The following is a 27560-nucleotide window of genomic DNA, read 5'->3' on the forward strand; positions in this document are numbered from 1 at the left end:
TCTCACCCCTCCACCCCCGTGGGGGACTAGGCCCGCCCATACCTGTGGCCCCAGCTACAGAGGCATGCCCCCTCCACTTTGTATATAGTTCTCACCCATTCTCCCTCATATTTAGCTCCCAGTTAAGAAGACCCCACACCATTTTGTTTTCCAGTGCTGCTTATTTACACATGTATCCTTGGTTCCCAGTTATTAAACCCTTTGTTGTGTACCCCAGTGTCCCCTGTGGCGGGGGGGCATGATGCTGGGTGGGTGTGGGCTGGAGGGTGCCAGGGGGAGGGCAGTGTGGCTTGTGCTCAAAGGCCTCCCAGAGGGCCTTCTGGACCCTAACCCCGTCACAATGTACTTGGCAGCACAGGGCCATGGGCGGCTTCTCATAGCCGGGGCTGTAGTCCGCAGCCTACCTCGGCATGTAGTGCTCAAGCTTGCTTTTCACTATATTGTGCAGAGCACAACAGGCTGCAACCATCCCGGGGATGTTGGGCAGGCTGATGTCCAGCCATGCATTCAGGCATTGGAAACACCCTTTGAGGCATCCGAAAGCCTGCTCTACAATGTTGCAGGCATGGTTCAGGCGGTTGTTAAAAGTGTCCTGGCTGGGGGTGGTGTGCCCTGTGTAGGGGCGCATCAGCTGCAAAGGGTATGCCCCATTGGCCACAATACAAGGTGGCATCATTGTGTCCCCCTAGGAGGAGCTCCTGGGCAGGGACGTAGGTGCCCTCCTCTGTGCGCTGCCCCAGCCAGGAGTTGCGTAGTACCCAGGCGTCATGTGCTCACACGGACCAGTGTGCACACAAACGTCACAGAACCAGCCCTGGGCATCAACGAGCGCTTGGAGCGCCACTGAGTGGTACCCCTTGTGGTTTATATAGTGTCCCACAGTGTGGTCCAGGGCATGGATAGCTATATGAGTGCCATCGAGTGTGCCAAAGCAGTTTGGGAAACCAATGGCTGCAAATCCCTCAATGGCGTCGTCCAAGTCACCGAGGTGGACAGACCTCCACAGGATGGTGCGATTGATGGCCCTGGACCACCTGTGGAAGGGGGACACAGACATGTGTGCCTGCACATCAAGGAGCCCCCTTCCCCTGCAGGACCCCCACCCGGGGCCCCCCCGCCCCCTTCTCCTTCCCTTGTAGGCCCCCCACCCAGGGGCTGCCTCCCCCCTTCCCGGAGAGGGTGTGGGGTCCTGGTCTGACTTATCTCCAGGTGGACGGCTCCAACGGTGGCCTTGCCCACCCCAAATTGATGCCCAACTGAATGGTGGCTGTTCAGCGTGGCCAGGTTCCAAAGGGTGATCCCCACACGCTTCTCAACTGGGAGCGTGGGCCACATGCAGGTGTCTACATGCTGCAGAACAGGTGTGAGCCACTGACACAGCTCCATGAATGTCTGCTTTGTCATTCTAAAGTTCTGGAGCCACCTGTCATCGTCCCACTGGCCCAGTACCAGCCTCTCCCACATGTCCCCACTGCTGGGGTGGCTCCAGAGGCACCATGGGGGACAGAGAATGGGGATCAGCAGTTGCCCTGCTGTCGGGGCCTGAAGGACGCCAGCGCGGGGATAGGTGGGCCCCAGGGCATCCACCACGCCCAGGATGGCAATCACCACCTGTGTCCCGGTGTGGGTGGAGGCATCAGCCTCGGGCAGCTGCTGTTGCTCCATTCTCTCCTCTTGTTCTCAGACAATGGTCCACACAGTCCTGTGTGCTGCTCTGCAGTGCTCTGTGTGTGCAGAGTGAGTGTGTTTGGGAGGGGACCTTTAAGGGAGCTGCTGACTGTGGGACCTGGAAGGGCTTGTTGGTCATGTGACCCCATGAGTGATGTTTCTTGGCTGATTATTTCAAAAGAGCTCGCTTTCCTGTGTGGATGCTCCATTTTGAAGCACAGTGGGTTCTTTTGAAATAGCAGACCAATACAGCGATCTGCTTTGTGTGTGTAGCTGCACTATTTTGAAATCCCTTATTTTGATTTTGATTTTCGATGTTCCCCCTTTGGAAGTTTCTTTGTAGTGTAGACACAGCCACTGTCTCTTGAGCTCCCTCCCTAAATTCGACAGTGCCATTCCTAAATCATCCACAGGGGGCACTACAGACCAAGAAGAATTTCTGCTTGCAGGCCCGGAACATATCTACTGTGCAGAAACACAGACAAACAGTGCATTGCTGCTAGACTGAGAAAAAAATGTGAAGGGTTCCAGTGAAGCGCTTGTTTCATCTACTTTTGAGTGAGATTTGAGATCCATGCTTGAACTGTTTGCTTTTCTCCTTGTCTTTATCTATATAACAGCCAAAATTTTATCCTTCTTAATCTGAGGTGACTTCAACCATTTCCTTATCAAACAAAGATACAAGGCAACACTATGTTATGCACTTTAGATACTAATAGGACACCTGTAGTCTGTAGTCATGCTATAATTTTTGGCCAGAGACCTGTTCAGATCTTATAAGCAGTGATGGGCCTGGATAGTACTTGAATGGGAGTGCTCCAAGGAAAAACTGGGGAGCTCAAGGGCCTGGGGATGATGCGTTTGGAAAAAATGCTCTTTCATACAAGCCAATACTGAAGGACTGCCTGAGCCCAGTGCTGATGTTTTAATCTATGCTTTAGTAAAATGCCCATCATTTGGGTACGCTAGGGAGAAAGGCCTCAGGTACTGTCCGTTAGATGTGAGAGCAAAAGGAGGCTGTTTAAAGAGTCACCTGTACTTATTTCAGATCTGGAGTGATCAAGAAATAGTCACCTTATGGCTGTGCTTAGGGACTACAGCTCATATGAAACTGACAAAGTGGTCTCTGCCTGAGTATGCACACAGCCTGAAACAATAGCTTTGAAAGGGATATTAATGCCTAAATTAAGGGCTTTCAGACTTCCTTGTACTGCAGCTCCTGACAACAAACATTACTAACCTATGCCCAGAGCAGAGGGTATCGAAATTTGAAACTTCTGAGCCCTACTACCCTGGGCCAGGGGGACAATGTCCAAGCCCATTCCCCACTGCCCTGGGCTGGAGTGGGGGGCAGCGAGTCAAAGCCGAAGACCAAGAGCTTCAGCCCCAGCCAAGGGGCCTGTAAGTTCAGCACTAACATCTAGGCGTGAAGGCTGAAGCCCTTAAGTTTGGCCTTCAGCCCCTGGTGGTGGGGTTTAGGCTTTGGCTTTAGCCCCCAGCAAGTATAATCCCAGCCCTGGTGACCCCAGTGGCTGTGTGCTTGTTCAGCCTCTCAGGAGAGGCTGAAGTGTGTCCAGCTGATAAACAGAGTGCCCACAGCTAGTTTTTGTTTCTACTGATTACACACACACACACACACACACACTCTACATATAAAAGCAAAAAGCAGTTAAGTAGCACTTTAAAGACTAGCAAAATAGTTTATTAGGTGAGCTTTCGTGGGACAGACCCACTTCTTCAGACCACAGCCAGACCAGAACAGACTCAATATTTAAGGCACAGAGAACCAAAAACAGTAAGCAAGGAGGACAAATCAGAAAAAGATAATCAAGGTGAGCAAATCAGAGAGTGGAGGGGTAGGGGGGAAGGTCAAGAATTAGATTGAGCCAAGTATGCAGACAAGTCCCTATAGTGACTCAGAAAGTTCCCATCACAATTTAAACCATGTGTTAATGTGCCGAATTTGAATATAAAAGCCAGCTTGGCTGTTTCCCTTTCCAGAACGGTGCGATAATTCTTCTTCAGTAACACAGAGTAACAAAGTAACTCTGTTACTATTCTACATATAAAAGCTTAGAGGGAACATAGGTCATGACCCATTGTTTGAGAATTACTGGCCTAGATCCATTGTTTGAGAACTGCTGGCCTAGATCCACTGCTTTAGGAGGCCCTCCCAATGCCACCCCAACATAAGACTCTCTTTGTTGCAGAAGAATGAAGGAGGACCAGTTTACACCCACACTCATCCAGAAACACCTCAGCTCCTGAGATAAAAACAGTGAGCTAGCACCTTAGTCCTCTGCTCCAACAGATGAGGGACGAAGGAAGCCTCATGGTATTGCCCTCTATCAGTACTACTTCCAGTAGAAGATGGGCCCATGCTGTGGGTGGAGAGCACAGCACACAGAAACACCAGGGTGCCATGCCATGGTCTCAGAGTACCTTCATATGGCCTTGAAGTTCCTGTGGCAGTTTGCATACAAATAGAATTATTAGTCTAGCCAAATTCCACTCTGGGTAATTCAGTTCTCCCTCCTGACTTGCCCTTCTGACAAAGACTTAAATAGCTACTCTCTTGCAGTCAGAGGTGGTTGCATTTCAGCAACAAGTTTGCTGGTTCTTATGTCCATTCTATAAGGTTCTTTGGGATCCTTGGAAAGAAAGAGGTTTTATAGCTTCAAGATAAAGTCTTATATCTCTGTCTACATGTGCTGTATTTAAGATTGATATACCATGACACAAACAAAGTACCTCCTGGTCCTATGAATAGCAGGAAACCTAGACCCCATGGTGATGTGCTAACCAGAAATGCAGATAGTTTATTAGATTAATCAGACAATAAGTGCCTTGTGGGAATAGAGAGCGAGAGATGGGAATGTCTTAACCTCTCTTATCTAGTTGTAGACAGCTGCCCTGTCTGGTACATATCCCTCTCCTCACCCAGCACTTGACTGAGAGCAGAATGGCCATGGAAAGAGTAGACAGAATGCTAATAGTGATATTTTCCCTGCTTGCAGTCCAGCCTTTTACGTCTCTGCTCTGTGGCTAACACAAAGGGCTTTAAGCTACACAAAGAGTGCTGGATAAATGGCCTGTTACAGTTTGACAAGCAGAGTTCCTCTTTGCCTGGCGCCTGGGAGGGTGGTGATTCAGTCCCTGCCAATGCAAATTAACAAAGCCAAAGCAAAACCCCCACAGTGTTAAAAGGCACTGCACCACCCCGCACAGGGTTTACTTTAAAAACCACCCTGCTGCTGCCAGCAGTGAAGTAAGTAATCCTGATAAAAGAACCAAGCTGTATCACTCACCCTGTCATGGGTGAGTGAATGACTAGAGTACATAGTTACAGCACTCTCTGGTGGCAAGTAAAATCCTCAGCTGAGTTGTACCTGGTGCAGGAATTATGCAAAAAGCAAGTGAAGTTTGCCAGGCTCCTGTCTTTCCAAAGCTTTATAGACTTGTACAAGTACTAACAGCCAGTGAGGTATAGGAGTAAAAGGATTCACACATACCTTGAAATGCACAGAAGCCTATCTAGGTATTCAAAACACTCTCATTGCCAGAAAAAAAAAAAACACAAATCCCAAGGATTTATCAAAAGCAACACATTTTTTCTGCCTTGTCCAACAGACCGAAATTTTGGGGTGGGAGGTTTCTATCTGCAAAAATCCCTTTCCCCTCTGAAGCAATTGCCCAAATCCCAATTTTACCAGCAAGAAAAGCTTCTGAAATGTGATAATATACAGCATTCTTGTAGTTCCTCATTTTGGGGATTCTTAAAGCTCTCTGCATTGATTAACACATAAAGGGTCACTACACTCCTGTTAGGTAGGTTGTATGAGCCCCATGTTATGGGTAGATTGAGGCACAGAGAGGTTAAAAACCTTGCCCAAAGTCACAGAGCAATTAGAAGACAAAAGGGGGACTAGATTCCAGAGGTCTTGGTTTCTGGGTACTATTTTTCATGGGTTAGACCACACTGGAAACATGGAAGCAAAAGAGAATCATCACAGTGCTGTGCACTTGCTAGCTGAAAGTGCTGAACATTTGACAGCAACTCAAGAGTATTTCACACAACACTCCACCAGCAAGGGGACATCAAGGACTTGTCAATTTGTTCTCTTAAATTAGACACATATCCCAAATCCATGAGTCAGTACTGGTTTCTCTGGAGCTCTCCTACTTGCCTGCATCTCATTAACCTTCTTAGCTCAGCAACCCACTCAGCCTTCTGTCTGTGCTATTTCAGCCTCCAAAACAGGTGTCTGAAGGAGGTGCCTCTAGTTCCCATACACAGCTCAGTACCCTTTGCAGTGGCTGCCCTGGTGCTTTGAAGGAGGAGCAGCTGTTGCATTCAGACCACGGAGCAGGAGACTGTTAAGAGAGAAGAGTATGTGAGGTAAAGTTGGAGGATTCAGAAAGTTGTAGCATATATCTTTTAGTTAGGTCAATGCAGACTGAAGTGGGAGGAAGAGCTCAAACCACATCAGCTGCAGGGAGGCACGGCAGGTAAGGAGAAGAGAGAGGAGCTTTCCTTTCACTTTTAGCAAAGGAAGAGGGGGTTGTTCTTCATCCTCCTCATGTTAAGCCCCAGCTATGTCACAATGGTTGTTGATGATTTTTTTGGCTGTGTTCCTGCTTGTGAGCATGTTCAACTTATCAGACAGAGCAAATCTAACACCCAAAATCCTGAAATGACTAAGAGAAAAGGCCGCCCTTTATTAGGAGGGACTAGATGACCTGATCCTTCAAAGCCAGAGGAACATCTGCTTAGCCTCTAGTCAGCCATGAAACTATGCCTTTTAAGAACTCATTCCTATCTGGTGCTAGCACTCACAACATCTCACAGAAGGTTTTCAACAGCTGACAGGCTTGGATATCAGCAGATCCTTCCTTCTACCTGCAAAATCAAAGCTGACCCACCCAGTCTCTCCCTAGTTTGGTTGTTTTCAGTTCCAGTAAGTACATTTCCAAGAATAGTGCATTGTTTGTTTTGTTTACTTGAGGGCTGAGTCAGAAGAGACCTCCGTTCCTCAAACCCATTCACGCCCTTTGCGGGATGCGACTGCTTTAAAGCACAGTAAAGCCAAAGCTCAGAGCTAACAAGGATCAATGAGAAACTAAACAATGTGTACATTCAGAACCGAAAAGCAGCAAAGGCTGGATCTGAAAGGACCATGTTTATAAAGTTAGCGCAAAGATGCAGTAAGATTTCAGCAAATACGTCTAGAGAGCTCTTACCTAAGTGCTACTCCAGATGCTGGCATAGACCCCAGAATAAGTTAATGTTCTCCTAGCTGATTTGAGCCAGAATGCATGGCCACATATTATCCCCTTCTTGCAATGTATTTCATAACCTGGTGGCTAGCAGTGAAAGGGAGAGAGAAAGTAGCTTTCAGGTCAGCGTAGGGAGGCTGAGCTAAGTTAAAACATCCCCCCAGTACCACTATAGTTTACCTCAGGGGCTGAAACAGACCCCAGAAAAGCAGATCCCAACCGTGTCAGGGTGGCTTGAAACCAGCTCTCAGGAGCTACCTCAAGAATAAGCCCAAGAAGGGATTACAGGGTCAACCAGCCTATTCCATTCTAATTATGGAGGGTATTTAGAGAGCTGGCTGGAAAGAAGCCAGGTCAGAGATGACAACTCAAAAAAGATTACCCACAAACCACCAAGATTTCAGATTGGTATTCCAACCTCAAAGCCACAGTGACCAAACAACTTGGGCATATGAGAGCCTGGGACAGCATAAGCAGCAACAGGAATCCTGCCCTGACATGCTCAGGTATAAACCTCCCACTGTGAGACAGAGAGAAAACACAAGAAATCTGGCATGACTCCTCTGACACCAACCCTGCCAGTAATCCTGTGCATGCTAACAGCAACCCAAATCAACCCAGGACAGTAAAACACTCAAAACATCAGCCTCTTACTGCAGAACAGTTTAAAAGTCATGTATGGGCTTATCAGACACCAGGTTCCTCAGGGGTGGGAGAGCTGTGACAATTCTCTGCCTCATGATTAATTGCCTGAAATAGTCTCCCATCCTTGCAAGTCCAGATGGATGAATTTAGACTTAGCACTTATCTATAAGCATTTTACACTTTCAAATTGCTGTACACATATTATCTAACCCAGCCCACTCAACGTCCTGTGCAATAGGTAGATATTGCTACCTGTATGTCTCAAATGGGCAAACGTGGAACAGAAGACTTAAGGAACAATTTTCAAAGGTGGCTATTAGATTTCAGTGTGTTCAGGCCTCCTGGAGAGCAAAGTCGGGGGGGACCTCTTGCCCCCATTTGAAGGTTCTTTGAAGAACTGAAGTAGCACTGCTCTACCACTCCACACGGCTGCGGTGGGGCAGCCCTGTGGTCTGAGCAGTGCTCAGAGCTGGATGCCCTTGGATCCAGCCCTTCTGGGGGCACAGAACTGGGGCCCACTCCCACCCTACCCCCAGACCCATGGTGGTTATTGGCCCCACTGGGTGTTTAATATTTGAGTAGCCAAGTTGGAATTCTCTGAGTGTCACTTTCAGAGGTGCTGCACACCCACAAGAACAACAGAGGTCAACAGGAAGCTCCCACAGTTGAGCATCTCTGAAAATTAAGCCCCTGAATGATTATAAACTGGACATTCAAAAAATGAAGCACTCAGAATCAGTGGCTTCTTCTGGAAATTGTTGCCAAAGAGCTCCAGAATCTGGCCTCTGAATCATCAAAATGCACACAAAGAAATTTTGGCTGGTTTCATAGTAGTCATAGCAATAGGACATGTTCATTTCAAGTCATGGGTGCGAAGAAACTACTTCTTGTGAGCCGCAAATGCTGGCAGCCCATTTTCTTTCTGCTCTCGCAAGCACTCTAGCAGGAATTTCAATTCCCTGCGAGGAACACTAGAGAACAGATTGCAGTTTGGAATAAAAAAATGGGCCAGGCTAGCCTCTTCCACATGCTGAATGAAGTCATGCATCACTCTGAGAAAACAGCAGGCAACGTCAGAAAATTTCCAGTTGGAGTCCTCTTTCCACTGCGTCAGAGTGTGGAGGAAAGATGTCTTGGCATAGTAGGAGCACAAGTGACTCAGTTGCCTGGGATAGTCTTTCTTCAAGTCCTGAATAAGACTCTTCAGCAAGCGAATACATGTCTTCCTGTGTATAGCAGGGGAAGAAGTAAAATGTATTCACAGTCATGACTATTTATCATTATTCCTGTTTATCCACACACATCCCTTGCAGGAGCCCTAATACTGTGCGGAAACTAGTATTAGACATTTTAAAAGTTTCTAAGTGCTGTTTTGATTGTGCTACAATGCAACAGACAGGCCCATATATGGTCTGAAGAAGTGGGTCTGTCCCACGAAAGCTCACCTAATAAACTATTTTGCTAGTCTTTAAAGTGCTACTTGGCTGCTTTTTGTTTTGATTCTGATCTCAGTGATGCTACCCTGAATGCTACTCAGATTCACAGCAGCTTAAGTGAAGGCTGAATTTGCAGTAGGCACATTACTCCAGATTTGTTCTAGAAGGTGTGACTGAAATATGTTTGCAGGGGAGAGAAGATGGAAAACGATGTGTAAGTGCTTTTCTGATTGCCCAGTCCAACATCCATTAAAGTCCATGAGAATCTTCTCATTAATTTTAAACGGAGTACATTAAGGTCTTGTGAGATCTAGCTTGTATTTGGGAGAGTCTGTGGTAGAACTTTAAGTCAAAGTGTTATATTTACCCAGTTTGGGAATGTAAATCACACCATGCCTCCTCTACGTGCAACAAAAAACCAAGTCATTCTGAATACTGAATATTCAAAGCAAACAATTCATTAAACAGCTACAAAACACTGTTTTTCAAGAAATAATTTTAAATAACAAGTAAATCAAAGAAAATACTGCCTTATCCACAAACACCTCATGAACAAAAAAAGATGGGAAATTTGTAGAATAATGAGTTTGTTACAAATTCTTTGCCCTGTTCTAATGTGGATTTTAAGTCCACCAGTACTAATGCAAGGGAGCAGGCAATCTACATGCCTCTGGACTAACCCTTGACCCCCAGGCTTACATACCTGCAGCACTTGGTACTGGAAGATTCGCAGCAGGTTTTAGTGTTGCCATGGTTAATCAAAATCTCCTTTTCAATATGAGAGAAAGAAATTCTCCAGACCTCTGCAATATAGAACAACTTAGACATAACTCTGCCAGGCTCCCCAGGTGTTGAAGAGACATCAGTAGCACTGTCCTAAAGCTAATTAAATACTGAAAAAATATTAAAGAATAACTTAAAGTTACAGTTGCTATTTTCTTGAAAACAAATATGGAAATTAGCATATCAAATACAGGGTAAAGAAAGGAAGAAAGGCACTGACGGTCTGGTTGTCTGTCCTCTTACAAATTCAGATTTCAAGGCCTGAAGGGATCATAAAATCTAATCTTCTACATTACATAGGCCATAGAACGTCATCAAACCAATTCCCAAAGCAGATCTTTTAGGAAAGAGAATATCCAATTTTGCTTTAAAAATGATCAATAATGGATAATCCCCTATAGCTCTTGGTAGGTTGTTCCAATGATTAATTAGGCTCGCTGCTAAAAATTATTGTTTATTTCCAGTCTGAATTTATCTGTCTTCGCCTTTCAGGCTCTGGATCACACTACACCCTTCTCTGCTAGACTGAAATGAGCCCTTTATTAAGTATTTATTCCCCATGTTGCCTTCTCTGTGTTAAATTGAAGAGATTGAGCTCTTTGAGTCTGTTGCTATAAGGCGGGTTTGCTAATTCTTTAGTAATTCTCCTAGCTCTTCTCTAAACCTCTCTAATTTCTCAAAATGGATTTAACTCAGAGATGGTATTTTTCTTACATTTGCAAAAACGTACTGGAAATACCATAAACTGAAAGGCTCTAGAACTCGTGATGGACAGACGCATTGAGCAGGTCTCCAGGGAAGATTTTGGTTCTGTAGTTTATTGTATCCCTCCCATAAGTAGAAAAGTTTTAAATTCTATGGCTGTGGCCATACTTGACCAAAATTTTGGAAGGGCCATGCTAATGGCCAAATCAGAGAATACTAATGAGGTGCTGAAGTGAATAATACCTCATTAGCATGCTGCCAGCTGCGGCACTTCAAAAGTGCCGCGTTTTGATCATGCATGTCTTGTCTACATGGGGCTCTTTTCGAAAGGACCCCGCAAATGTCAAAATCCCCTGATTCCTTTCAGCTGAAAGGAATCAGGGGATTTCGACATTTGTGGGGTCCTTTTGAAAAGACACCCATGTAGATGAGCGGCATGCGATAAAAACGTGGCACTTTCAAAGTGCTGTGGCAGGCAGTATGCTAATGAGGTGCTGAATATTCATTTCAACACCTCATTAGTATTCTCTGATTTGGCCATTAACGTGTCCCTTTCAAAGTTTTGGCTGTGTGGTCACAGCCTATGTCAGTATCAGCGCTGCTGAGGTGAATAGACTTTTTGTTAATAAAGGACTTAAATTACCTTTGTCATCTTGCCCATGTGGCTGCTTGGCAACAAGATAAAATGATTTATTCCTTGGCTTGGCTTTCTTTCCCAGCCATTTTTCAACATCTTTTCCTAACCCACAGGAATCAGGCCAGGGCTTTGAGATTTCCAAAGCAGGAACAAGATCAACAGACATGAACTTGCCACCTTTGTCATCCAGCAGCACGACAGTCACTGCTGGGCTGTTCTGTTTCTTCCTGCTCAGTTTCATACTCCACCCCGGAGAAGGCACTATGGAGCCAATATAAGGGAAACAGAATTAACTGCAGAGCTCAAAAAGAAGAGGCCATCAAGCAGAATTGACTGATTTTAGCATCTCCAGTTCAACATCCAGCAACCACAGCTACACAAACCCACCAAGAATTTCCAGACTGTGAAAGCCACAAATTTTCTTAGGGTGATGGAGATCTGTAATATTCAGTGTCACCTGAATAGGCCCATACAGTGCACTGCTTTAGTTCTCTAACCGCCTCCAGAGATCTACTTTCAATTTTCAGCTCATTAATATACATAAGGCTCCCATCCAAGTTTCCATTTGAGCACATCACTATATAAAACGATAGAATTCACTTCCCTAGTTCTATGCAATATTCACCTGCTTATACATTCAAGAATCACATTAGTCCTTTTAGCCATAGTATCACAGTGGGAGTTCCTGTTTAATTGATTATCTACCAAGATTCTTAAATATAAGCAACGTCTTGTATGGACCTGTGATGCTGGAGCTCCACCAATCTCAGAGCCCTCAGATCCCAGCTCCACCAATGTCAGAATGAGTCTCTCCCCTGTCCATGCCTGCCATCTCCCCACACACCTCCCTTATGACCGCCTGTCCTCAGAGACCTGACCTGTGCCCTGCCCTTTCTGCACCAAACACCATTGCTCCAAGTCCTCTCCCTTACTGGCTGCTGCTACTGCCTCAGCCTGTCTTTAGGGAGCAGACCCAGTAGCAGGCTGACTGATGTGTCTGCTGAAGAAGGAGGGAAGATGGCATTTCCCCTTCCCCATCCCTGCACCTCCAAGTGGAGTCCTTCTAACAGGTGCTTGGGTGAGCGTGTGTGGTGCTGGGAATGAGGGAAGAGAGGATGGGTGAAGGAGGGGAGAGCAGGAAGATGGGGCCCCTAACCCCAAGCCTCTCCCATAACCCAAATTCCTCATCCACACCCTAGACCTTGCACCCCAACCATCTGCCCCAGCTCTGATCCCCTCCCTCAGCCCCACCCCAGAACCAAAGTCCTCACCCTGCTCACACACCCTGACAAGGCAGGTGCAAGGGGTGAGACTTGAACCTGCTCTGGGCACCATGAAAAATTGTACATACCTGACAACTCTGTTGAATGTTTTTCAGGCTCATGGCTTGCCAGGACAGAGTATCCCATCCTAGACATGTGACCTACATTCTTTGTTCCAAGATGTATGTTACCTTGCAAGTGGCTGTATTAAAATGCATTTTGGTAAAGCAATCTCACCTTAGAAAGTGATTGAGATTGCTCTGTATGATTGATCTGCCCTTGACATGGTTTACCACTCCACCAATTTTTCTGTCATCTGGAAATTTTACAAGTAATGATTTTATATATTCTTCCACGTCATAAATAATATTGGCTCAAGGACTGGTCCCCGTGGAATCCCACTAGAAATGACTTTTTGGATGTTGATTCTCCATTTACAATTGTTTTTTAAAATCCAACAGTTAGCCAGTTTTTAATTGATTTGTTACATACTACATTAATGTTGTACAGTGCTGAATTTTAATCAGAATGTCAGGAGGTACTAATTCTTTAAAAAGATACGATTCTTGAAAAAGTCTGTGCATATTATCTCAATTCATTAATCCTTATCAACCAACATGGTAATCTCATCAAAAACAATATCACGCTTTCTTGACTGGACTTATTGTTTCATTTCGTGGAACAGGAGTCTTTGCATGTGAAGATTGCCCAATGCATTGCTCAGTGCAGTGCTTTTCCATCCCATACTTTCATGCCAGCTACATTCATTCACCATATCTATTAAGTTTTAGTGAGAAGGCGAAGTTGTTCATAGTGCATGTGATGAAAAGGCTGATCAGGAATATCTGGAAACTGGCAGTCAAATGCACTTGCTTACCTTTGTAGGATGATGTGATGAACTGACTGACATGTTTCCGGAATTCCTCCAGGACTCTCACAGGTGACACCGTGCTCTCATCCTCCAGCAGGAAAGGAGTGGGGAAGCTCCGAGGCTTCCTTGGTAGAGTAACTTTGTAGTAGAGCCCATTGCAGCCATCCACCTCCACGCATTCCACATATCTCGGAACTGGCAGAGCCAACATTAGATCAAATTCATCTGGGTGATCAATCTATAGTAAATATTTCATCATTAAAGGTGGTGCAACTGAATAAGCAGCAGTAATAAGCATAAGCAGCAGCAGTATGGGGAAGACAGAATCCTGAGTTCTCATTTACTGTTATAGCAGAATGGGCTGTCCCCGCGATTTTACATTAGCTTCTTGAATTTTTCCAGAGAACATACCAGGGAAAGATTTGTATGTGTGTGGATAGTGCTGATCTACTTATCCAGTTAAGGTCCCCAAATAAGATTTAACAGCTCAGGTAGAAACTGTTATGCCAATGGAGATTGACAAAGTACCATGAACTCCGGCCACTCCCCCATTCCATGTACCCTAGCACATTTCAGAGATGCCCCTTTATAGGGCAGGGTGGGTGGCATAGAGCTGGCTATGCTAGCTACATATACCAGCCAAAGAGCCCCTCAGGCTGGGTGAATCTTTAGCTGCACAGCCATGGCAGTTTTTCATCCCCTCTTGGTCACCAGAATGAAGGGGCTGGTACTGGCGATTCAGTGATTCTCCTCCAAGTCAGAACTAAGCTGTTGCTTTGATGTGGCATGTGTGTCACCACACTGCTAGACCTGCCGTTTCAGCCCTGAACAAAGGTGGTCATTAATGGCCCCATGTCATTTTGTGCAAGACTTAGGATATTAGACATAATCTCCTAACCTAATGCCAGTCTTGTTAATTATACCCGTGGCTCTAAATTCTCCCTGTACTGATGGATATAGCTCTCCTTCACTTCTACGCTACTTCGGTGTAATCCATTTGGGGGCAGTTAAACAGCTGCCACCTATGCCTTATAGACTGCTCTTTAGCAGTAACTAAAGTGATCCTTTTTTGCCTGTGTGTATAACTCTGAATATAGATTATGAAAAATGAATATGAACTGATCCCAGTATGGCACAAGTCCTATAAAGCATCTGGACAGTGAACTGGATCCTCTACTTAGGACCAGATTCTAATACTCTAACTCACCATGATAAATATCTTTAATTACTGCAGCAGTGGTCCCATTGACTGATCAAAGAGATAATTTGAAGAGTCAAGTGTGTTGCTCAAATGAGTAAGAGTATCAGATTCTGGCTCATAGGCATTTGGACAGAAAGATATAGCTATCGGCAATCTTTGCAATCCCTTAAAGTCACCACAGTGACAGACAATAAAGAAATGCTTCTACGATAAAAGTTGCTATACAAAAGATACCACTTCTTAAGGCACTTCAGGGGAAAAAAAAAGCACTCAGAGATGGGCGGCGTTAAGGACAGGATCTGGCCATACCAGCTAAAAGGCAGTGACTCCAGGGATCTCCTTTGGAGAGCAAATGCTAGGGCCGCCTCTGCTTTGTGTTAGTCCTTCTGGATAAAATGACAGCATTGTGATCCTAATTCCTGATGCTATTAGCACAGTTAACAGAGTTACTTACTTTCACAAGCTCATAGTAGCTGCCCGTGGTCAACTTGGTCACCTCCTTAAAGTAGGGCCTCTCTGGAAACTCCTTCAGATAAGTAATGAATGGGTCAATGAACCCATTAATTATTCCAGCAGCCTTGGTCCTCTCCTTATGCTTAAGAGGAAGAGCTTTTACCTTTTCTTTAATGCGGGCAGCAACATCTTGGTTTAGCATGGAGAGACCAGCTGCTGCCATCTCTGAGCTTTCACAGAGGTCAGCAGAGGTCGACCTGGAATAGGGTTGTCCAAGGTGTCCTGTAAGAGACAACAGAAATCAAAGTTCAAGAGACAATATATGTCTGGCTTTTCCAAAATGTATCCTCTCTGAGATGCTGGGAATCTTTTGCACACACAGCCTTTAATACGGGTAGAGAGGACTCAGCACCTTGGAGAAGTCCCGACAACCTGCAGAACTGAGTCCCAGATCTCCGAGCTTTAGTGTTGCCTTCACTACACCAGGAAAGAAATCAGAGTTCCAAGCAAATTTGTAGTGCTGCCCTCTGTCCCCTAGCTAACCCAGTGGCTCCTGATTATCCAGTAGATTTAGGAGTCTCATGAGCTCCATGATTTGTCATGTTCTTCTATTGTACAGGCATTTAGCAATTACTTCTAGAGCTCCTTGAATTTTTTTTTTTATTGTTGAAATAGATAAATAAGAACTAGGATAATGAAATATATCATCCACATATCATCCCTTCAGTGTATGCACCCTGCTGAAAAAGAATTAATGTGCATGATAGATGCCTCTACCTTGGCCTGAAACAAGGTTGGTCTGAGTAGCATTCTCCATCAGGAGGTACTGCACCCCCACTTACTTATTCCAGATAAATGATCATTAAAAAAAAAATCTCAGAATCCCACATCCATTTGCATCTCCAGTGTTATTTCTGGATCTTCCCTGGACACTGGCAGCAATAATAAAAATAGCCAGATGGCTGAGCCAACAGAATATTCTTTACAATTTTTCCATTACACAAAATCCACAAGTGAGAAGAAAACATAGTGATCATTTAGGATGGCAAGGGTTACTGTCACATGAATCTCACCCATCAGAGCTAAATCTACTTGAATAAGTTGCCCTTAAGTTAAGGGAATATGGATTGGATCCTTGGACTATAAAATGGATAGAAAGCTAGCTTGATGGTCAGGTCCAACGGGTAGTGGTCAGTGGCTCAATATCTGGATGCTGATTGGTTTCAAGTGGAGTGCCACAAAGCTCGGTTCTGGGACTGGTGCTGTTCAACGTCTTTATTAATGACCTGGATGAGGGACTGGATTGCACCCTCAGCAAGTTTGCAGATGACAAAAACTAGGGGGAGAGGTAGGACATTGGAGGGTAGAGAGAGAATCCAGAGTGACCTGGATAAATAGGAGGACTGGGTCAAAAGAAAAAAGAAATCTGACGCAGTTCAACAAGGAGAAGTGTAGAGTCCTGCACCTGGGGCAGAAGAATCCCAAGCATTTTCATAGGCTGTGGACTGACTGGCTCAGCAGCAGTATGACAGAAAGGGACGTAGGGGTTATGGTGGATGAAAGGCTGGATATGAGTAAACAGTGTGCCCTTGTAGCCAACAAGGCTGATGGCGTACTAGGGTGCATTAGGAGGAGCACTTCGAGAACATCTAGAGAAGTAGTTGTTCTCCTCTATTCAGCACTGGTGAGGTCACCTCTGGAATATTGTGTTCAGTTTTGGGTCCCCCAGTATAAAAAGGATGTGGATGTGCTGCAGCAAGTTCAGTGGAGGGCAACAAAAATGATTAAGGGGCTGGAGCACAAGACCTATGAGGATAGGCTGAGGGATTTGGACTTGTTTAGTTTATAGAAGAGAAGACTCAGAGATGATTTAATAGCAGCCTTCAACTTCCTGAAGGGGAGCTTTTAAGAGGAGGGTGAGAAACTGTTCTCAATGGTGTCAGATGGCAAAACAAGGAGTAATGGTCTGAAATTACAGAGGGAGTGGTGTAGGTTGGATATTAGGAAAAAACTACTTCACCAAGAGAGTGGTGAAGCATTGGAATGCATTGCCTAGAGAGGTGGTGGATTCTCCATCCTGTGAGGTTTTTAAGTCACAGCTTGACAAGGTCCTGCCAGGGTTAACTTAGCGGGGGTTGATCCTGCTGGAAGCAGGGAGTTGGACTAGATGACCTCCTGAGGTCCCTTCCAGCCCTTTGATTCTATGATTCTAAACACCAGAAGGAAGCCTCAGTGAGGGGAACAGGAGAGTAACTTGCACCATCAGTTGGCAATCTGCTAAGTTGAAACTCCAAGTATGATCCCCTTTTGAAGGGTGGTGGAAGAGGAAAACTAAGGGAGGGAAAGTGTGGGCTTTGTAAATGTGAATGTGGAGTTAATGTAAATTTGTAAATGAGAATGTCAAGTACAAACTCTCATCAACAAGAAAAAATGGAATAAACAAACAAATTAATTCTTTTTGAAACCCAAGGAATGAAAAAATTCTTGGAATTTTTCAGTAACATTTTCTTTCCAGTTTCTGACCATCTCGCTGCGACAAAACTTGCTGCACATCCACACATAAAATGTGTTCTGTCAGCAAAACTCAGCACTTCCACCAACAGCTTTCTGCCTCTCTGCCAAGAGGAATAACATATTTGTAGATAGTTTCTGTTGATGAAAAGCTGTATACAGGCTCTGGGGCACCTCTGTCAACAGACAAGGCTTCTGGTTCATGGGGCAGCCCTGTTTGCTGAAATTCCAGTTGGCCGGTCTGTCAAGAGTGATGCCGGGGAGTCTGGCGGCTCTACGTTGACAGAGCGGATTGCTCTTCCGATGCACTTTTGTGTGTAGACGTAATCTGCCAACAGAAGTTCTTCTCCAAGATCTCTTCCAACAGTATCTTCTGTTCACATATAGGTGTAGTATAAACTTAGTCCTTGAGTCATGGGTAATCTTAGCTCACCACTCCACACAGTACAAAGGGGGCTTATTGTACTCTTGCTCTTTCTTTTACTTGTCTATGTCTTGTCACAGACCTAGACAGTGAGCTCTGTGGGACACAAGCTGTAGACTTGGCATCTAACTCAACAGAATCTTGGCCTTTGATGAGGCCACTCCCAATAGTAGCAGTAAGAAACTGAAAGAATTATATAATCACACCACATACTTTTTAGGTGAAAAAATGTGAAGTATGATTGTGACGCTTTCCTGAATTGCTCATTAACAAGCAATTGCTTGCACCAACCTGCAGGTCCTCTCCTTCTTTGTACAGCTTCAGCCTCCTTGGGGTATGGGCAGTGTGGAGAGAGCTCTTTCAGGGCTAAAGAAGACAGACTAGCTTCAGTTTCTGAGCCTTCTGTCCTCTTCTCATCCTGTGCTCCTTTGCCTCTCCCTCCTCTTGCTGTTTTCTGAGGAACCTTTCCTTCCTCCTCATATTCAGGAGTCTGGTTACTTGGTTTCTTTCGGCTTTTAACTGGCATTGTTTCAGGCAGCTCAGATGTGGCTCCTAAAGAATTTCCAAGGTCTTAGATTAATTGCTAATGACCAAAGACATTTATCAATTCTTTTGCCTCTATACAGAGAAAATTACAAGTCATACCAGACACATCCCAGAATTTCCTACCCAGTATGTAGCTAAAAGAAGAAATATTACATCAGTATAATAACAGTAATAATTAATAATCTTGATTTTTCTATGGACTAATGAATGAAATCTGTGCTGGTCAGTTTCCCCTCTCCTGTGAGAGGCAAGGAGCTGGCACCTGGCTGCACTGGTCAGTTTCCCAGCTCCCCTGAGTGGCAGGCAGCCCTGAGTCAGGCACCAGCTCCGCGCCACTCAGAGTTGTGTTAATCCAAAATTCACACAGTTTGAGTGCAATTATCTCAGGGGTCTACTGTATTGTGAAAATAAATGCTAGACTCTTAGATGTGCAGATTCTACACTACTGGGGAGCCATATAACCAGCCAAGATAGGGAAATATCAGGTTTGGTCTGTATGAACACATATTGGCTATGTCTACATTAGCCCCCACTTTTCAAAAGAGGCATGCTAATGAGACACTTTGGGATATACTAACGAAGTGCTACGATGAATATGTGGCACCTCATTAGCATAATGGCAGCTGCAGCAATTTGAAAGTGCTGCTTTCAAATAGCATGCTGCCCATGTAGATGGGGGCCTTTTGAAAGGACCCCCCCCAGTCTTCGAAAGCCCCTTATTACCAAAACCAAAAAGGAATAAGGGGCTTTTGAAGATTGGGAGCCCCCATCTACACAGGCGGCATGCTATTAGAAAGCAGCACTTTCGAATCGCTGTGGCTGACATTGTGCTAATGAGGTGGTGCATATTCATGGAAGCACCTCATTAGCATATCCTGAAGTGTCTCATTATCATCCCCCTTTTGAAAGGCGGGGGGCTAGTGTGGACATAGCCAACATGTAGCCTGCCACACCATTGCTATTCAGAGGTTAATGAAAACGCTTGGCAGGCGATCAAGGGAATAGAAAAGGCAAAATGACAATGAAAAGAAACATATCTTGTGAAGGAGGAAATAGGTCGGGTTAAAATAGTTTAAGGAGAAAAACTGTTGCAGTTATGGGTTGCAACTGTTAAATGTGAGTTGATGGAGGCTGTTTGCTGAGGTTGGTTAGTTGAAGTTTGTGTTGATGGTTGCAGAAAAACAGACTTTTATCAAAACTGGAAATTTTCATAGTAGTTTCCAGTAGAGAGAGAGCAGGAGGAGGAGGAGAGTCTGGAGGGGGTTGGGGCGCAGTTTCTGGGACGGGACTTTGACTGGAAGAGGGGGTGGAAGTGGGGGTATGAGTAAGAGGGGTGTGGGGAGGGGGGGATTTTCCAGGCGGCAAGAGGGGAGCGGGGGATAAGGGCGAGGTGCCATTGTGTCTAACAGCAGGCATCAGTGAGGTGGAGGGGTTGGTGTTGGGGTTTTTGATACCGGGGGGGGCAGGGTACGAGGGGAACACAAATCCCTCTGGGATATCCGGGGGCAGGACAGCTACAGCTGGGAGGTGATCCTCAGCTGTGGGGGTGGTCGCACCCTGTGACGTCCCAGAACAAGGGAGGATAATGGTGGGGGGATCGCTGGCAGGTGGGGAGAGAGAAGGTGAGAGGGGCAGCTGGGTGTGGGTGGCTGGCCCATAGGCCTCTAGCAGCAGACCCCCTATGTCCAGAGCAGCCGGTGTAAGGCCTAGGGCCTCAACCTCCTGCGAGAGGAGGCCGAGGCCGAGGCTCATCTCCTCTGGGCACCCCACGACAGTGGTCTGGGCAGCGGCCGGAGGGGTGTCGGAGGAGTGCACGGGCTCAGGACAAGCCCCCTCTGCCCCTTTGGGCTTGGGCTCTGGGACAGGAGGGGCGATATTCTCCATTGCCGCCGCGGCGGCCTCAGTCACCCCCAGCAGATGGTCAGTAGCCAGGGGTTTAGCAGATGGATCATGGCTGGCAGCTGTTTTTAATGGTTTGTGTGGCACATCCACCCCGTCCTCCGACAGGGTGGAGTACTGGGCACGTGCACTTCTTTTCTTGCACTTCCCCCTTACCAATACCCAGTCCTCCAGAGAGATGGGCTCAGTGGTAGAGGAGGAAGGACCAGGGGACGGAGGCAACGAGGAGGGAGGGAAGGAGAAGGAGGATGGGACAGTGAGGGAGAGGGACGGCCCACCCTGGGGTAGGCCCTGTCCGGGTCCTGTCACCGGCCCTGCCTCCCTCTCCTCCACAGACCTGGCTTGAATGCCCGCTCAGGCGCCAGCGCCTGCTTCTTCCTGCCCTTCACCATGTGCCTGGGCATCCTCCGACACCCGAACTGCAATGGTTCCATCCGGGGCGGGAAGAGGAGGGGCAGTCCCAGGGCCTGTCGCGGTCGGGGTGTTGCCGGTCATGTGGCTGGCAGCCCCCGGGTCGGAGGAGGTCCTGGGCTCTTCTCTTTCGTGCCGGGCCAGTGGGCAATCCCTCCGGACATGCCCCGCCACCCAACACATGAAGCACCGGGCCTCCCCCAAGGTGTAAAAGACCCGGTACTGGGCCCCTTGATGAGGCACCAGTATAGTCCCCACCTGGGCCACCCTGCCCTGTGCTGCTGCCGGCGGCAGTTGGATTCGCGCCTGCCGGCGGAAGGAGAGCATGTGCCGTAGGGTGGGGTCTTTGCAGCCAAGAGGGAGGGGACTCAGGACCGACAAGGGTCAGCCCAGGGAGGTGAGGAAAGGCAGAAGGGTGGAATTGGGAAGGAAGGGAGGGACAGAGGAGAAAACCACCCGCACGCCCAGGTCCTCAAGTGGCTCCAGGGGCACATAGATGCCCCCAACCACCAAGCCCCTCTCTACCGCCTCCTGCGCGGCGGCCTCCAATGCCAGGAAGAAGATGATCTTCCCGAACATTCGAGAGGCCGCCACCATGGCCACGGGCCCCACCACCCACGCCAACACCCGCACATAGGTCTCCACGTGGGGCGAGGCCGACACCATGAGGCAGCGGACTCCATGCCTCCTGGTGAGGGCGGGGAAGGGGCCACGACCATCGGGGATGGTATTCCGAGCGGAGGCAGAAGGAGCAGAGTGCAAGGCAGCCACCGCCACCTGGGCATACGACCTGGGGGCCGGGGGATCCGAACCCTCAGGATCAGTGGTGGGAGCAGGGGGGAGGGAAAGAGGGGCTGCAGCAGGTGCATCGGCAGTTGGGGTGGAGGGCCCAGCTACGGGAGGTTTGGTCTACCGGGCAGGGCTCTTGCCCTTTTTGGTCCCCTGGCCCTTCCTGCCCTCTTGCGGGGGGTGGATTAGGGGCGGGGTCACCGGAGGAGGATGCCGCGGCGGGGGCAGCAAGAGCCCCGGAGCTCATGCCCGCGCCCTCATCCATCACAGAGTTCCCAGCAGCCCTGGATGAGTTGGCCGCTGCTGCAGAGGTGGAAGGAGTGACAGTGGAGGCGAAGGGTGGGAGGGGGGCATCTACGGACAACCCTCCAGTGGGTGGGGAGGCCATTTTATAAGGTGTGAGGATTCGTGAAAAAATGGGAGTGAGTCCTTTAACTAGCGGGGGAGGGGAGAGGGGAAAAAGAAAGAGAAAATGAAAATGGCTGCCCCTCCCCCACCAGCCAGGCTGAGGACCTGGACAGGCAGGGGTGGGGCAGGAGGGAAAAATAAAAAAAACAAAGGAAAGGGAACACAAAAAGGCCACAACTCCCAACACAAGATGATAAGATGGCTCCTGTTTCTGCACTGGGATGTGGGGGGAATTCAAGATGTGTGTGTGTGGGGAGGTGATTGCAAGGAAGGGGAAGGGGGGGATTCACGGGCACAAAGGGGAGGGAGAAAAGGGGGAAGAAAGGGGGTGGCAGAGACAACCAAAAAAGTGGGGGCAGGGGTATAAAGGGAGGGATGTGCCCATGGGTGCCTGAGGGGTGGGCCCTCAGCAGCTGCTGCAGAGCCTCACAGAAACAGAGGAAGGAGGAAGGGGTAGATGGTGAGGGTGGGGCCCAGATGGAGAGGGCCCCAGCGGCAGCTGGGTGTGGGGGCGGGGCGGTGAAGGAGGCAGTGGCTGCAGGGGTGGGGCAGGGACCACACCCTAACACCCCACCCCCAGCTACGCAGCCACCCCTGTGGAGCCCCGGTGGAGAAGGATCCCACCTAAACTCACCCTCTCCCAGCCACTCCACAGCAAGCTGTGGAGGGAAAGCCCAGCCACCGCCCAAGAAAGCCCCTTACCTCCTCCGAAGCAGCGAGGACGCAGCAGCCAGTAGATGGAAAGAGTGGGCCCAAATGGAGGGCCAGAAAATTCCCCCCCAGAAGATGGAAAAAAAGGGGGGAAGGGTACCCCCTTCCCTGCCAAGAGGCAGGGCAGCAAGAGTCCCCCAACACACCACCCACCCAGCAGCTCCAGAGGGAAATTAGTCCAGGAAGGGTGGAGTAGGGGGAGGAAAGAAGCAACCTGCCCAAGGCAGGGAAAGGGAAGCTGGCCCAAGAAAGGGGCCAAAAGACAGTCCCAGAGGGGGTTGAAGCAGCCAAAGGCTGCCTGTCCCCTAATACTCACCTCTCAACTGCGGGGCTCCCCAGGTGGGATCCCCGCAGCCTGGAGGACAGAGCGTTTCTGTTCCCTGTCTAGGCCCAGACCTTCATTGGTCAGATAGGCCCTGTGCTCCCTGTAAAAGGCTCCCCATCTGGTAGCAGGGGTGAAAGTTTCGGGAGGAGCACGAGCATGAGCACGAGCATGAGCACGAGCACGAGCACGAGCACAGCGAAAAGGTACCATGGGGAAGTGGTGGGTGAAGTGGCCCAGGGTGAGGCTACTACTTTGGGGCAGGGGTAAAGGTCCTGCCGGTTGCCTCTTGTTCACATAGGGACCCTGGGCCGGAGTCCAGGGTAGAGGGTGGGTCTGGACTCGCCCCACCCTTCCCCCAAGGGATCACGTTACTGGAGCAGGCGCAGGCCTGCAAGGGAACTGGTATCATTCTCCCTGTACTGGTCCTGCCTATGATGAGGATGGCTCGCTAAGCGGAGACCCCTGCCTTTGGAAGGGCCTGGGCAAAAGGGGGGCCTCCGTGAGTATCTGAGGCAGCACAGGTCCACCAGGAAGCACAGGGACCCACAGAGGCTGACAAGAGACTTTGTACACTATATGTACACTGGAGAGTTTTGTCGACAAAACTCATTGCACATCCACACACAAAATGGTTTCTGTCAACGAATCTGCTGACAGTGTTCTGCCTCTACACCATGAGGAATAACTCATTTGTTGACAGTTTCTGTCGTTAAAAAAGCCATATAGATGCTCGAAGGGTGGGGAGGGGGGAAGCTTCCAGTTCTCCAAGGAGCCCTGTTTGCTGAGCTTGTGGTTGTCTGTTCTGTCGAGAGTGCTGCTGGGGAATCTGGCTGCTCTATATCAGCAGAGCGGATTGCCCTTTCAATGCGCTTTTGTGTGTAGATGTGATCTGTCAACAGAAGTTTTGCTGCAAGATCTCTTTTTACAGATAGCTGTAAAAGATAGCTGTGGTATAGACGTAGCCTGGAGTCATAATTAGTCTTAGCTCACCACTGCGGATAGAACATAAGGGGCTCATTGTACTCCTGCTCTTTGTTTGACTTGTCTGTGTCTTGTCATAGACCTAGGCAGTGAGCTCTGTGGGACACAAACTATAGACTTGGCATCTAACTCAACAGAATCATGACTTTTGTTGGGGCCATGCCCAGTAACAGCAGTAAGAACCTGAAGGAATTATACAAGAACAGCACGTACTCCTTAGATGAAAAAAACGTGAAGTGTGACTGGGAGACTTTCCTGGTTTGCTCATTAATCAGCAATTGCTTGCACCAACCTGCAGGCCCTCTCCTCCTTTGTACAGCTTCAGCCTCCTTGGGGTATGGGCAGTGTGGAGAGAGCTCTTTCGGGGCTAAAGAAGATAGACTAACTTCAGTTTCTGAGCCTTCTGTCCTCTTCTCATCCTGTGCTTCTTTGCCTCTCCGTCCTCTTGCTGTTTTCTGAGAAACCTTTCCTTCCCCCTCATATTCAGGGGTCTGGTTACTTGGCTTCTTTCGGCTTTTGACTGGCATTGTTTCAGGCAGCTCAGATGTGACTCCTAAAGAATTTCCAAGGTCTTAGATTAGTTGCTAGTGACCAAAGACATTTATCAATTCTTTTGCCTCTACACAGAGAAAATTACAAGACATAGCAGACACAGCCCAGAATTTCCTGTGATCCTATACAGTATGTAGCTAAAAGAAGAAATATTACATCAATATAATAACAGTAATAATTAATAATCTCGGCTTTTCTATGGACTAATGAATGAAATCCATGCTGGTCAGTTTCCCCTCTCCTGTGAGAGGCATTGAGCTGGAGCCTGGCTGCACTGGTCAGTGTCCCAGCTCCCCCGAGTGGTAGGCAGCCCTGAGCCAGGCACCAGCTCCTCCTCACTCAGTCATGTTAACACGAGATTCTCGCATTTTGAGTGCATTTATCTCAGGGTTCTAATGTACTGTGAAGATAAATCCTGCACTGTCAGACGTGCCAATTCTATACTAATGGCGAGCCGTATAACGAGCTAAGATAGGGGAATATCATGTTTGGTCTGTGTGAACACATAACATGTAACTTTCTCCACCATTGCTTTTTAGATGTTAATGAAAAAGATTGGCAGACAATGAAGCACATGGAAAGGGCAAAGTGACAGTCCAAAAAAAAACTGTGGATAAAAAGATTTAAATTTGTTAGGTTTATTTAAAGTAGGATGAGAATAAGGTGTATTTCACGGGCCCAGAACAGCAATGATGTTGCTGTTAAATGACCCACAGTATCTGAGCTCAAATACCCAGAGGCTGAGGAGTGTTGCACTTAAACCATACTCGGCACTGATTAGTAACAGAGAGAAAGCCCTGCTAGTCTATGTACTATCAAAACAAAAAAGCAGTAAAGTCTTTAAAGTGCTACTTTACTGCTTCTTTGTTTTCATATTTGGCACTGCATTTTTAACTAGAGGACATCAGAAAATATTTTTTTTTTGTTTTTCTCATGGAAAATTTTGACAAAAATGAAAATTTGAATTTCCTCTGGAACTTTTTGCCACAAACCAAACAACAAAGCAACAGCAACAGCATTTCCAATTTGAGTTTTTCATCAGAAAGTTGAAATTTCTGTTAAAAATTTAATTTAGTCCACACACATAATTTTCCACTGAATAACTGTTTCAATGGAAAATGTTCAAGCAGCCATGTTCATAACCCAGAAAAGCAAGGCCCATACACACCCCACAATACATTACTCATACGACTAGACCTCCTAATTTCAATGGGACTATGGTACACACTCCATAACAAATCTTTGGCAATCCAAGACATTTGTTCATTATACCCAACTGTTACTAACAGCAAGGAGCAGGGGAACTGCTCCTCTGGGCCTCCCATGCTACAGCAGAGAGGAAAAGTTCCTCTGGCCTGGGAGCTGCAGGTGGGGTGATGTATTTCTCTTGGCCTGAGGATGCGTAAGGAAAACAGAGCTCTTCCTGCCATGGCCCTGGAGCCAGCAGAGCGCTCTGCCCTGGCTGCAGCTCCAAAGCAAAAATACTTATCAGCTCTCCACCAAAATTGCAGGATGGAGGTATTGTTTTTCCTCACACTTTCCATTGCAGCCCTGGAGCCAAAGGAGCTCTCCACCCCCTCACCAATATAGATGGGCTGGAGGTGGAATCCAGGGACATTTACTACGTTCACTCTTGTGAGGGGCATTACAGCAAGGGTCAACTGTACTTGGAACAATAAGGGTTTGTAGAAACCCATAATAACAACCGCTAGAATGTCCAATATTTCCTTAATTTATTGTCTCTGCACATTACAGAGGGAAGAAAAGATAATGCCACATCACTGATCCCCAGTCCACTATACCTGTACCTGTCTCAATTAATTGGGCTGCCCCACCCATGCTCTGCACTCTCCCTCAATATCCTATACTGAGGATAGTCTGAGAGGTTAGAGGACACAAAAATGGAACTACTGGGGGAACTATTACCTAGAACTACAGGTGAGGATAAGATCATCACAACATAAATAGACTTTGTTTTCTGCCTTCAAGAAAGGAAGCAATATGGCCTGGAAAGTGTCTCAATGAACTTTGACAACAAATACTCAGCTTAAATGAAATGTACTAACCTGCAGATTCATCTCTTCGTTTTGCAGAATCCACCTTTACCAGATTTAGGCATATCTTTGAGGGCTGCTGTGAGCACTCTGAGTCTTGAATATTTGGAGCCTCTGGGGCCCTCAACTGTCTTCCACATACAGTGACTGCAAATTCTTCTGCTTGTGACAGAGAACAAGGAACCATAACACCTGCTTTTTCCCTCTCCTCATTGGCCTTTGAATTTCGGACTTTACTGTCCCCAGCCCTTCCATGAGGTGCTCTTCCCTTCTTGGTTCTTGCACCAGGAGGTGGCTTAGACATATTAACTGTGGTCCCTAAAGGTTTTCAAAGAACTTCTCCAATCTTAATTCTGATTGCAGGTTTTTCCTTGAAAAAAATACATTCCATGATTATTTCTCCTTTTAAAAAGCAAATCTCAACTCATTCCAGACATACCTTAGGTCTCTGGCTTTCTCCACAGCCTCCAACTCTGCGCACACATGCGCACACACACACACAAACACACATCTTCTCCTTCTCTCCCTATCCCTTCCCTGGTCTCTGGGGCGTCAATGAATACAATTTTTGTGGCAAACCATTTATAACCATTCATCCTATTCACCTTGCACGTCTCATCCTTACCTTCTGGTCAGTGCTTCTGGAGAATAGCTGTGTCTGTAGCTGAACAATTACAGTTTCAGGTATCTGCTTTTCTTCTTCTCTGCAGCAATATTATATATACTGTTTCCAGTGTACAGACACTGTAGCTTTCCACATCCCTCCCACCTCACACCACCTCTCTAGGCCACACCCACAAGCTAATGCAACTTCCTCGTTCTTTTATGAGTCTTAAGCAAGAAACGAAAGTGCCCAGGGGCATTTACTTGGCACAGAGTTGCAGGAAGAAGCAGGTGGCTGCTGTGATATAAGATCGATTGAGCCAAGCTCAGTCTCCTCTACATGCAGGTACTCAGTTTCCTCAGGTACTAAATGAGGATGAAAATCTCACAGGTTGTTGTGAGGATAAA

General features: G+C 47.2%; 1 protein-coding gene across 5 annotated transcripts; it reads right to left on the reverse strand.

The window, feature by feature from the left end:
- Nucleotides 1–265: 265 nt before the first annotated feature.
- On the reverse strand, nucleotides 266–27290 carry LOC142014301 (cyclic GMP-AMP synthase-like). 5 transcript variants are annotated; one of them, XR_012645913.1, is made up of 10 exons: nucleotides 27175–27290; nucleotides 26562–26919; nucleotides 24236–24496; nucleotides 18165–18425; nucleotides 14940–15220; nucleotides 13291–13522; nucleotides 11158–11412; nucleotides 9730–9829; nucleotides 6910–8816; nucleotides 3373–6042 (listed from the first exon to the last, which is right to left on the reverse strand). XR_012645913.1 is itself a non-coding variant. In XM_074996663.1 (9 exons), the coding sequence occupies exons 2-9, from the start codon at nucleotides 26851–26853 to the stop codon at nucleotides 686–688; spliced, it is 1869 nt and encodes a 622-aa protein (XP_074852764.1). In that variant the 5' UTR covers nucleotides 26854–26919; nucleotides 27175–27290; the 3' UTR covers nucleotides 266–685. The 5 variants fall into 5 exon arrangements, 4 of the variants coding, with proteins under 4 accessions (XP_074852764.1, XP_074852761.1, XP_074852765.1 ...); XM_074996663.1 differs by lacking the exons at nucleotides 3373–6042; nucleotides 6910–8816 and adding an exon at nucleotides 266–1034 and having other exon boundaries at nucleotides 15102–15220; XM_074996660.1 differs by lacking the exons at nucleotides 3373–6042; nucleotides 6910–8816 and adding an exon at nucleotides 266–1034.
- Between the last annotated feature and the right edge of the window lie 270 nt (nucleotides 27291–27560).

The sequence above is a fragment of the Carettochelys insculpta genome, chromosome 6 (genome assembly GCF_033958435.1).
Source record: "Carettochelys insculpta isolate YL-2023 chromosome 6, ASM3395843v1, whole genome shotgun sequence".
Taxonomy (NCBI): Eukaryota; Metazoa; Chordata; order Testudines; family Carettochelyidae; genus Carettochelys; species Carettochelys insculpta.